At 45.5% G+C, this 12,291-nt stretch overlaps 1 protein-coding gene across 1 annotated transcript in view; it reads right to left on the reverse strand.

Annotated features, from left to right (window-relative positions):
- The window catches only part of PCSK5 (proprotein convertase subtilisin/kexin type 5), a 451,676-nt gene extending 440,387 nt beyond the window's left edge, over nucleotides 1–11,289 (reverse strand). The window contains exon 1 of the mRNA XM_019630362.1: nucleotides 10,598–11,289. Within this exon, the coding sequence (XP_019485907.1) occupies nucleotides 10,598–10,789 (192 nt within the window). The 5' untranslated portion in view covers nucleotides 10,790–11,289. The remainder of the gene's footprint in view (nucleotides 1–10,597) is intronic.
- Between the last annotated feature and the right edge of the window lie 1,002 nt (nucleotides 11,290–12,291).

A 12,291-nucleotide genomic window follows, 5' to 3' on the forward strand; every position in this document is an offset into this window, starting at 1 on the left:
GAAGAAGTATCTTCTGGGATGACTTCCATCTTTCCACTTCTCTCACTCTTAGCAAACTAGCCCTCCATTCTCATTTTGAATTTATAGCCCCTACACCCGCCCTATTCCTTTGGTCCACCAGTCCTGTTTGGGCTGCACACTACCTTCTTTTAAAGCCTGGACACTGTGGTCAAGAATTTCAAAGGTGGTACCACTTGTATTCAAGAACTATTCACTCCTCCCCACCTGCTTCCCACAGTCTATTTTTCCCTTCTCTCTCATCCTAGTAAATTCTAACTCGCTGTTTTTTTCTTTCTAATCTCAAGTTCCTGAGCATTAGTGACAAAAGCACAAAATAATAAAGATTGGTTCATTTTTTTCACTCAGTCATTTAAACACTAGCTACTCAGCAATAACTGAATACAAACAGCAAATAACTGCTGCTCATTCTATTTGGCAATTCTTAGTCATTGATCATCAATTCTTATCAGAATTTCCTAAAAAAGTTCCAAAGCATTGGAGCACATGGACATCAATTTCACCCACTTCTCCCCTCTCTCTGCAGATGGCAGTCACCCCTGAAGTGACTGAGATGTAGGTCATTCTGTATACATGCACCTGTCCTTTCTCCCCCAACTTGAACTCCCTTGAATCACTACTTCATTCCTCTTTAGTCTCGTGGCACCAATGTTCTTCTCCTTTCCAAAGCTATTCCTCTCTACAGAAACCCTTTGAGCTTTCTATCCCACCAGCCCACTATGCTTCTCCTATGCCAGCCACTGTGTTAGGTGCTGGCTTACAAGGCACCGCCCTGCTCTCATGAGCTCACCAGCTAATGGAGATGTGCAATTACATGCGCACACATGCACACACCAAATATACACACCGAGTGACCATATCATTTCTCTTCAAAACTCAGACATGTTTGAAAATGAAAGGGGATGTAAAAAATACTTAATGGAAGTGAACTGATTTATCACAAGCACAAACCAGTACGATATCTCTTGCAAAATACGATGTATGGTCACACTAATTATAACATAGTATGGTGCTTTTAAATACGCAGCCATCAAAATCTGTCTCAAAGTATTTAGCAACACTGGAAAAAGGCTCACAATATAATGTTTAGTGAAAACAGTATATAAAAACTGATCATAATGTGGTTAAAACAAACAAAATATAAGAACTGACATTCATTGAATATGCAGTATGTGCCAGGCACGATTTTAACTATTTTGAACTAATCCTCATAACAATCCTACCAGGAAAACACTATTCAATCTTTTTCACACATGAAGAAACTGAGGCACAGAGAGCTTAAGGCATTAGCCTAGAGTCCCCCACTAGGAAGTAGCAGTATTAGGATTTGAACCTTTTGGTTCTAGACCTGTGATCCTATCTATCCCAGTACATTAACCAGAAAGAGATTAAGGGAGAGACTATAGGTGGGTAGGCAGATGTGCAATGAAAAACTTTTGTACTCCTACTGCCCCACAATGCCAACTCCTGTGCACTATTCCAGCAAGCACTGGCACTAAGAGCACGGGTAACCTCCTCCTCACCAAGTCTTTAAGCCGTGTTTCACTTTTCATCTCCCTGGATTCTCTCTACAGCACTTTTCACTCCTGCACACCCTCTAAAGCAGCAGTTCTCAACCTTCCTAATGCCACGACCCCTTAATACAGTTCCTTCATGTTGTGGTGATCCCCAACCATAAAATTATTTTCGTTGCTACTCTATAACTGTAATTTTGCTACTGTTACGTTTGTTTGTTTGTTTGTCTGTTTTTTTAGCTGAGCCATCCTGCTACCTGTTGGCAGCTCAGCGGCTGCTCAGCTTGGGCTGGACTCGAACTGCTGTTGCTCAGAGCTCAAACTCTTGAGCGAGCTCTTAACCAACTGAGCCACTCAGCCAGCCCTTAATTTTGCTACTGTTATGAATCGTAATGTAAATATCTTTTTGTTTTCCCATGGTCTTAGGCAACCCCTGTGAAAGGGTCATTCGACCCCCAAAGGGGTCGCGACCCACAGGTTGAGAACTGCTGCTAAAGGGTCACCTCATCTACTCCCTTTATCCCTTGCTCCCTGAAGTAGAGACATTTCAGGGTCTATTCTCAGCCCTCATCCATACGTGCTTCATCTCTGAGCTACCCTGTGCATTTCCACAACTTCCCTGACACTGACGGTGAGTGCCAGTCTTTACTTCTTTCCCATCTTAAGTTGTCTTCTGCCTAATGGGCATTTCTATCTGCATGCCCTTCCATCTACCAACAACACTAAGCCTGAACCTATCTTTTTGTTCCTCAAAATGCCCCCACAGGCTGTCCCACGACTCCAAATGAGTTTATTATTCTCCTGCTCCCATGGTTATACACTTTGCAGTTATCTTCACCTTCCACTCTGTCTTCCAGTTTCATTTTAGTTACCAACCCATGCTGAATCCATCTCTATAAGAGCTTCCAAATCTATTCTCTTTCCATTGTCACAGCTTCTGTGCTTATTACCAATAATCTTTACCAACATAATAGCCTCTCGGCCTTCTCTAGTTCATTATGGGCACTGCTGCCAATGGACTTCCCCAGGCACAACTGAACCACACACTCTGCCTGTAACTCCATTAGTATTTGTCTTGATGAAAAATAGTTATGGGTAAGAACGTACTAGCTCCTTGAGAGCGGAGAATGTGTTACATGCAGTCCGTGGTGGACTCTCATGTTTACTGAATCAATAGATTGTCACCTCTTTCTCGGGGACCTTTAATAGAATGTTGAAACTCCCTAACCTAGGAATTTAAGGCCTTACATTACTGATTTGTAGTGGTGTTTTTCTTGTCCCACATCTGTTTTTCCTTATTCTAGTAACAGCATCCCCGTCTTCTTTGGGGAACAGTCCCTCCCCAGTTGGTGGGTTGCCCATCAAGGTCAACATCTCTTGCACTTCAAGGATGAACATGTGACCCAAGCTGACTCACCAATGTACTGCCACCCACCGCTGTGGGCAAAGTGACCGGCCCATGAGTGGGGATATGACCCAATCAAGACAAACTGGAGTTTCTTTCAGGGATTAATTTCAATCCTGGGTAAGAGAGTTACTAAGAATCATATGAGCTTCACTGCCTTGTGTAAAAGGCCTATCTGAGAATGAAGCTAATACCGGGAAACATAGAAATACCTGACATTAGCACTGCCTCTGGCCTTTCTGCGAGACAGGCTCACAATCACTTTTCTGAAACCCTTGGATCCACATGCTTCAGAAATTAGAGTTCTTCAGGTGAGAAAAATACAATGGGGCACCTAATGGAATGTATTATACACACCTCTACCTGGATCAAGGACAACATGCCCATAATCAAACTCATTACTATTTCTGCCAAAAAAAAAAAACATTTTATATTAATGCCAGTTTAGGCCAGGCTAGGTTTTGTCACAAAGAAAGTACAAATCAGGTAAGGTCTGACTGCAAAAAGCATTCAGCTTCTGTTTTCAGAACTGCACATAAAGTCATGTGGATCTGTTTAAACCAACAGATTTCCTGTTTCCTTATCTGCTTGTTTATTAGTTTTATTTAAGCAGTATGAGTTGGGTTTTCAACACTTGCACCTAAAAGCATCCCATCTGTAGTCCTTATGGGCCTATCCATACTTCAGTTTTATTTCCTACTAATCTCCTATATATATATATTCACATTTGAGTCAAATTTAAAAGGCTATGTTTTGGTTCTTTAAATTTAAAATCTTGCAACCTCGATATTGTATTCACCTTATAAGCCAGAGCTGTCCAACCAGGAGATGGGAGAACCTTAGTTGGCTGATTTTTCTAGGCAGTTGTCCCAGCCCTATACCTTCTCCACAGCTCTCACTATTCTCTGATAGGAGAATTAAAAGTGACACTGACTTGTCCCCCTTTTAGGCCCCACTAGATCCCCAGGAACAATCATAAGAATCTGCAAAATCACAAGCTGCTCCACTACAGAAATCCCCATTAACTACAGCACTCTCTTACTTTCCTTTGAGTAGCTTTTGCATCTCCTTGGGGACCTATGCTGTATTTTATTTATATATTTAGGTTCATTATTAGGGCACTTGATTTCACAGGAACTCTGTGAAGTGGATGGAGCAGGTATTAAGGTCTCCTATTTGAAAAATGAGGCGCTGAGGGTCAGGTCGGTTAATAAAAGGAAAACCCTGCAGTTTCACTCAAATCTTCCAACTCTTAGTCTTGTTTTCTTTCTGGTCTATTTTCTTCCCAGGATTAACCCACACTGTAGAGTTTATTGGCACTGACTGCTCCTTCTGGGTACCCTTAGGTGTAGAGATGTAATCTATTGAAACCAGTGAGAATGCTGCATTGATAATTTCACTCTAAACTACGTTGAAATTTAACTTTGATAAAAATGAAAAATAACAGATATATGCATATACATATATACATATACACACATATAAAATACATATCTTCTAGCATGCATGAATGTTGACAAGCATTCATTTTTACCATCCAGGAAGCCAAAATGGCTTCCTTTGTCCTTGAATCCGACCTGAATTGGCCAAGTGATAAAGTCCCCAGGCAGAGTGATGCCTGGAGATACTTCAGCCTTGGGGAAAACCCAGACACTACTTCACAGAATTTTGAACCAAAACACAAACACCCCTCCCTGCCCAAGGGATGTTTTTGGGTTGGGACTCTCTCCCTGAACCAAAGCGTCAGACATTGCTGGACATTTTCCCAGCACACTATCCTGCCTCTCTGGCTGACCTTTAAGGATAGGACCTCTGGATAATAAGCTCATGAAAGACAGCAATAAGGCAAATTCAGCTGCCTTGGGGCCCACAAAAATGCAGTTTTTCATTCCAAATAGACCCCGAAGATCCCAGTGGCCACATACAAGCCATTCCTAGTCTATGAGGTTAATGCAACAGATCTGCCATCACCAGGCCAAGCACTCTGAACTGCTTGTATTCGTAAAAGGTTCCCTACCTTTCCTGAGAACAATGCATGTGAGAGTGGCTAGCGGAGATCAGGGCTAAGGCTCTTGGGTATGAAGAGCTGCCCTGTGCAAAAAGCCAGATGTATCAACACAGGGATCAGTCTAGGACTCCCACACCAACTTACAAAATGCCTAAGGATTTAACTAGGGGGACATAGTCCACTCCCATACAACCCATCAGACTAGCCATGACTCCTATTTCCAATGCAATCCATATGCACCCAGAACTCACTCTCCACTGCTTATCAACATTTCAATCATCCCACATTACTCACAGGGCAAAATTAATCAGCAGAGTGGGAGATCTTCAGGTCATCTCTAACAAGAATCTTCCTTCTAAAGTATCTCTTCCTGCTGATTTGGAAAATGCTGCTTCTAACTTCTTACAAACTACATTCAGAATTCAACAAAATATAAATTCAAATATGATCCAACATAATGTACCAAGGTAAGGTGCTGTATGAAATAATCAGTCTTCCAATATTTTTCTTCTCTCTCTTCCATCTCCAGCAAGCTTATCCTAGAATATTGAATGGGTGACAACAAGGATCCACCAGGGAGGAGGGCACTGCCATGGGAAATTAGCCAGAATTGTTTAGAATCCAACAAAAAACTAGTTTAAATTGTTAGTTGAAATGGGAAACCATTCTCCCTGTCTACAAAGCTCTGACTTCCCTCTTTGCACTCTGCCATCAAAACTTTATTTTCCTAAATAAGTCAGACTGAGAAAGACAAACAATAATCTCGCTTATATGTGGAATCTAAGGAACAGAATAAATGAACAAACAAAACAGAAACAGACTCATAGATATAGAGAACAAACTGATGATTCTAGGTGGAAGGGAGGGTTGGAGGAATGGGTGAGAAAGGAGAAGAGATTAGGAAGTAGAAATTGGTAGTCACAAAATAGTCACAGGGATGTGAAATACAGTCTGTGGAATACAGTCAATAATGTAAAAACTATGTGTTGTGTCAGATGGGAACTAGTCTTATCAAGGGGATCACTTCATAAATTATATAATTGCCTAACCACTGTACTGTACACCTGAAACTAATATAAAATAATACTGAATGTCAACTGTAATTAAAAATATGTCTAGAGGGTTCCAAAAAATGTATACACATTTTAAGAAAGGAAAAAACTGTGTTAAAATTACGCTGATGGTAAGCACTTTGAGCACCTCTTGCAATGACAGAAGTCAAACGTGACTTTTATTCATCTTTTGTTATCAGTATACATTGAGTATTACAATTTTAATACAGTTTTTTCCTTTCTTAAAATGTGTATACATTTTTTTGGCACCGTCTGTATATCTTGTCACAGGATGTAAAGTACAGCATAGGGAATATAGTCAATGGCATTATAATAGCTATGTACATTGTCAGATGGGTAGCAGACCTGTTGGGGTTATCACTTTGTGAGGGTGTAAATGTCTAGTCATTATGTTGTTTTGTACACCTGAAACTAATAAAAAGAATGTGAAAAAGATTATTTTCCTAATCTTCACATTTTGCATCTCCCATTTAAAAATGGCTTGCTTTCTCCCTAAAGTTTGAGTCTCACTTATTTCAGATTCAGATTCAAGAAACCTTTCACTGCAAGCCTAGCTGTGTGCTGAGCATAGTCAACTGACTTTACTATCCAGAGATTTATCATTTTGCAGATGAAAGAACAGGGCTCCATTAAGTTCAGTCCCTTTCCTGCTTTCAAAGACCTTGTAAGTGGCATCTCCAGAGTTTCCAAGTCTGTGCTTTCAATGGGAACTGCAGGTAAAATATTTCCCCTCTATTGTCTGCATCTGGCTTTATCCTTCTGGAATCTTGCTCAAGATAAGTCCCGTGGTTTGGGGAGGGGTTCTGCTACTGGTAATCTCAGCTTGGAATCAAGGAGTAGAAGCAATTCACAGAAGGATAAATATAGCTACTGTACATTGCAAACAACAGGGGATCTTCTTGCTGGGTTCAAATAACCAGAAATTAATTCCTCCTGGTTTGTAGATTTAATCCAAAGGTTCACAATTAACATTATGCCAGGCCTTATTCCTTTATGTCATTCTCTAACCACTACACCATACTATTAGCTTAAAAGGGTCAGAATACAGTATTAATGAGAGAGGAGAAGGCCTCTTTCATTCCCTGAAGGCCAACAGGCAGGCACATCCACCCTCAGTCAACCCAGCAGGTGCTAGTCATAAGAGATACTAAGAGGGCTTAGAGTCAGGGCTTGTAGGAGAAAAAAGGCAGGCCATTCGACAGCTGACATCAATACCAAACAAAATATGTTATATGCCAACATGACAGCTACTAATAATAATTATGGCATTTCAGAATTTCAAGGCATACCCATTCACAAGACATAAACATTATGTGAAAACCTAATCAAACCATAATGTATAACCAAAGGCATGAAGAAAACCCTTGTTGTTCCTTCCAGGAAGTAATAAAGCATGTCCTTTTTTCTCCCCCATTTGTTTGCCCACTTGCTCTGGTGTCACTCCTCTGCACATCCTATCTATCATGAATGCAAGAAGCATGCCTTTGTGTGTGTGTGTGTGTGTGTGTGTGTGTGTGTGTGTGTGTGTGTTTGGGGAGAAATCTCCAGCTCAGAAACTTTACCTCTGGTGGCTTTCAACTGCGAAGGTGCTATACAAAACGTTACACTGAAATTCTGAGTAGATAGTCAAAACTGTACCTTTACTGGGATAAAAATTCACTACAGTATCCACCTAAAATATTAAACTGAAGATATCAAAAATACTGCCAGGATTTTAAGTGACTTCAGAAACAATAACAGGTCTCAATCTCAACTTGTGACACATGAGGTAGGACCCCAAACCCAAATGGGTAAAAACAGGAGAACATTCCAGGGATGTCTGCAAATTAGTTACTGGCCTCAAATGAACCACAGCTGGTTTATTGATGGAAAGAAAGAATAACAAAAGGATGTGTAAAGTGTTAAAAGGTCAGAGCAGTTAAGAATGGATAAGAAATACATGTGGCCCTTACAGTGCAATGATATTGCAGGTGTGGACTCAATTTACCACCCCAAAGACTTAGCATAGGATTACTCTCCTTTGATCTACAGAGGAAATGCTCTCCACTGTAAGAATAGCTGATCTTTTTACACTGCTTATGGCATCCGTTCAAGGGGTCCTCTGTAACCTCTGTAAGCACTAAATTTCCTCATTGGCCTTGTAAAAACCACCATAAATAGTGTTTGGTATTATTTGTATGTAAACTTTCTTAGTATTACTTCTTACATGAAAAGCCATGGATCTCCATTAGAAGGCCCTTTGTAAAAGAGTCAGGCGAGGTTGCAGGACACTATAATATTTGCTTATTCAAAAGGGGTTTGGTAACAAAATCTCCTCTCCCACTCTGCCAGATTCTGCAGTATCCATTTCTAGTTAAAGAGTTCATTTAGATACAGGTCTTTTGGTCCTTGCAACTCATGAAGCTTCTTAGATTCAAGAAGTAAAGGTGTGTTTGAATTAAGTATCTGAGAATTAAGACTGGATGTTTGCTTCCAGTCTACTGAGCCACTAAATCAGAATTCAGGGAAATGCGAATTTTGCTTTCTTCTTCCTTCCCCCCATGGGATGGACAGGTTGTCTTAAATTCAGGAGTAAGCCTGGACCAGGGAGACCTAGGTCTGAATCATGGCTTTGCCACTGTCTAGCCTGGTGACTCTCTGCGGGTCAATTTCTTCAGTGTTTCTTCTTTGCTGTATATGAAGTGCTATCCATTAAAAATAGTCATTTTGTGGATTATGAAAGCAGTGTATGTTCAAGAACTTATCCTTCCAACTATGCCTGGTATATGGGAGATGCTCAATGTTAGCTGAACCTGAGATGTCTCTCTGGAAAGATTAACACGCCTGCTTTCATTGTTACCCTTCCCAGTTACATCCCCAGGCACACGCAGCACCCAACTTTAAGCTCATGGAAAAAGGCTTGAACAGGCTCAGAGTTTTCTTCCAGTGAAAAAAGAAGCCAGCAGAATCCTAATGAGCCATTTGAATGGAACTCTCCTGAAGATGACAGGCACTCGGGCAACAAAATCTGGCTAGCTTCCCTGACTTCCTTCCAGGTGTGTGTTTGAGTGAGTTGTGGGGTGGATACTGACTATGCCCCTAGCCCTGGTCTCAATCCTCCACAGAACTGGCTTCTACGGAGCATGTCCTCCCTCTGTACCTGCAAAGTGGAAGACCTCGTGCTCCCGGCTCCTCCAAACCCCCCCCCCGCACCCTCCCCCCCTCCACACACACACACACAAGCCTCTCCCTAGCTCTTTCTAGATGCCAAGGGCAGCAGCAGCAGCAGCTGCTGCCTCCTCTGAGGGTGCCAGGTCCCCAGATCCAGGGCTCGCTTTCCTAGACGTGGAGCGCATTGGCATCGGAAACCGTCTGTGCTTTCTTGCTTCAGCGGCACCAGCTGGCCCCCTCCTCTCGCTTCATCCTGGCAGGGCACACAGGGCGCGTGCATCCCCACAAGTCCCAGAAACGCGTCTGCTGCGAGGGTGTCCCCACCACCTTCGCCTCCCACCCCCAGGAGAGTCTCCTCAGGTCTGGCCAGGGTCTCCTCTTCCAACCAGGTCCGGAGAAGCGAGTGGAAGGGGGTGAGTACGGGGTGGGGGGCACTTTCTGGGTCCCATTTCTTGCAGGAAGGAGAGCAAGGAAGCCAAGACCATTTAGCCCGGAGGTACCTCCAAATCTGTTGCGCTAACAATCATCCCCATAACACCACTCAATTCATTGTCCCCCAACAGGGCAGCTCTGCCCAAAACCCTGGAGAGGTACCCCACAAAAACCCTTCGCCCTGTTGCCTACCCAACACTCTCGCCCCTGGCTCCGCACGTCCCTCCTACAGGAAGACTCGCTGTTTTCCCAGAGGAGAACTCCGAGAGCGGTTCTCGGACGTTGCCCATCTTCCCTTCCGACCCTCTCTCCAGGAGCCCACACGCGTATCCCGCGCGAGAGGCCAAGAAGCCGGGAGGTCTCCCCCAAAATCTGCGCTCACGCGGAGTCCGGCCCCCTCTTCCATCTCTCCGCCTCCCTCCTTCCTTCCAGCTCCAGTCCCCGCGCCTCCTGCGCCTCCAGCGCCCCAGTGGCTCTGTCGCCTAAGAGGAGGAAACTTCTTTCGGGGCTAAATTCAGGTCTGAGCAGGAAAAGCTTTCCGTTCCCTGCCTATCTCTTACTCCTGCTCTCAGAAACCAAACATAGCCGGCATCAGGGGCGTGCTTATCCCCCTACCTCCCCAAAAGAGCTCAAGCTAGTAGTGTTCCCCGATTTCCAATGTCAAAAGGTCCGATCGGGTCTGAAACCACCGTGGGGGTATGCACACTCACGATTTTCCCGGAGACCCTACCTGTCCCTCGTGATTTGCAAAAACCAAGTCAACAAAACGCAAACCCCAGCAACTTTGGGGAGTTGAAGTGTATGTGTGTAAGAGAGAAAGACAGGGAGAGGGAGAGAGAGCATCGCTCAAGAGTTAGAGCAACAGCTGCAAGAACACATCTGGAAGAGGGGGAAGGGGGAGTTGACGAGGAGGGGACAAGAAGCGCGATGTCGTGGGGGAACCCCCCCACCTCCCCGGGCAGCTTCAGGACCGAGGGCCGGGCCAGCCAGTCGTTACCTGTCCTATGTTGATGAAGCCGTACTTGCTAGCAATGCGGTTGGCCTCCGGGAAGCCGCCGGCGATTTTGACTGCCCAGTGGTTGGTGTAGACGCGCGTCCGGCACACGGGGAGCAGGCATGCCCCGAGCAGCGCCAGCACGCACAGCAGGTCCAGCCGTCCCGGGCAGCAGCAGTGGATCCCCCAGCCCATGGCCCCCGCGCTTCGCTGCCTCCCTCGCTCGCTCGCTCCGCGCACTCAGCGGCGCGCGCACAACTAACTTCTTCGGCCTGGGCCGCCCGGCGCGCAGCCCCCGGCCGCCGCGGTTTTGCAGCACTGGGAGATCGGGAGGAGGCGGCGAGCCCCGGCAGGGAGCAGAGCAGCGAGCCTCGCGCCGTCTCCTACACCATCCCTGGAGCTGCGGGGACCTATGCTCCCTGCTCTCCGGCCCGCGGGGCGGTCGGCGGGCGCTCCCCGGCTCGCGCTCAGGAGGCGGCTGAGCGGGGCAGGCGCCCTCCCGCAGTTGGGTCTTGCCGGGCTTGGCTCCCAGACTCTCCGACTCGCCCTCGCTCCTCCCGGGGCCCCCGAGCGCGGTGGAGGCGGCGGTGCAGGCAGCGGACGGGCGCCCCCTCTGCTGGCCCGGGCTCCTAGTGCTCGCTAGCTTGCTCCCTGAGCTCCCTCTGGCTCCAAACTGCGCGCGGGGAGAGTGAGCAGCAAAGGCAGCAGCGCCTGCTCTGCATAAATTACTCCCTCCGCCCCTCTTAACAGCCCTCCTTTCCCACATCCCCCTCCTCCTTTCCCTCCTCCTCCCGCCCGCCCGACGGCGGCTGCAGCCAGACGCCAACCAGGTCCTAGCGCCGCCGGATTCTCCTCGCTGTAACCTCTGGGGTCCCAGGCAGCAAAAGCAAGACTTTCCAAAGGGCTAGGAGGAGAGCTACGGCGTGGACGTCGTGATTTTACCCCCTTCTTTCTCCTCCCTCCTGAATTTGTGTTAATTTACCGCCACTTGTCAAAAAACTAAAGGGATTTACACGCTGGTGCGAGTCAAGCTCCAGGAAGATTCATTCATCCTCTCTCTGAACCTCCTTAAATAACTATTTAAGGAAGTCACTTGCGTGTCAATTGCGGAACAAATAACCCGAGATTTCCACTTCGTTAATTCTTCATGCTTTTCAGCAACTGTTTGTTTTACACATTCTACTCCCGGGAGAAGCTACCACACGACCTAAGGAGCACCCGCTCTTGCAAAAGCCAACCACAGTGGCTCCAAAGCCAGGTCTGTTGCCTGCTGACTTTTCCAAATCTGTGCATCCGATTCTAAGCAACACCACGGGAGAGTAAAATTCCAGTAGCGGAATTGAGGATAGACGTTTCTATGAATATTTGGTATGAAAGTGGATGGAGATATTGGGCCAAGGGAATAACTTCATTCATCGGTTCCATTGAGTCTGATGAGGCTTCTTTTTCTCCACCAATGAAAAAGTTATCTAACTTTTCCAAGCATGGCCCTGAAACAGTGAGACACTTTAATATAAAAAGGACCACAGAGGAAATTCAGATGAAATATGTGGCTCCACCGCCTTCATTACTGTATCTTGCACTCCGACTGCAGTGAGCTCGGTTTAACTATAACAGCTTCTGCTGAACAACCTCCCCGCCATTTCTGGCCCAGGATGATTTCTCGTGAAAAGAAAATTTACCCTTTATGAAATAAT

The sequence above is a fragment of the Hipposideros armiger genome, unplaced genomic scaffold (genome assembly GCF_001890085.2).
Source record: "Hipposideros armiger isolate ML-2016 unplaced genomic scaffold, ASM189008v1 scaffold_903, whole genome shotgun sequence".
NCBI lineage: Eukaryota > Metazoa > Chordata > Mammalia > Chiroptera > Hipposideridae > Hipposideros > Hipposideros armiger.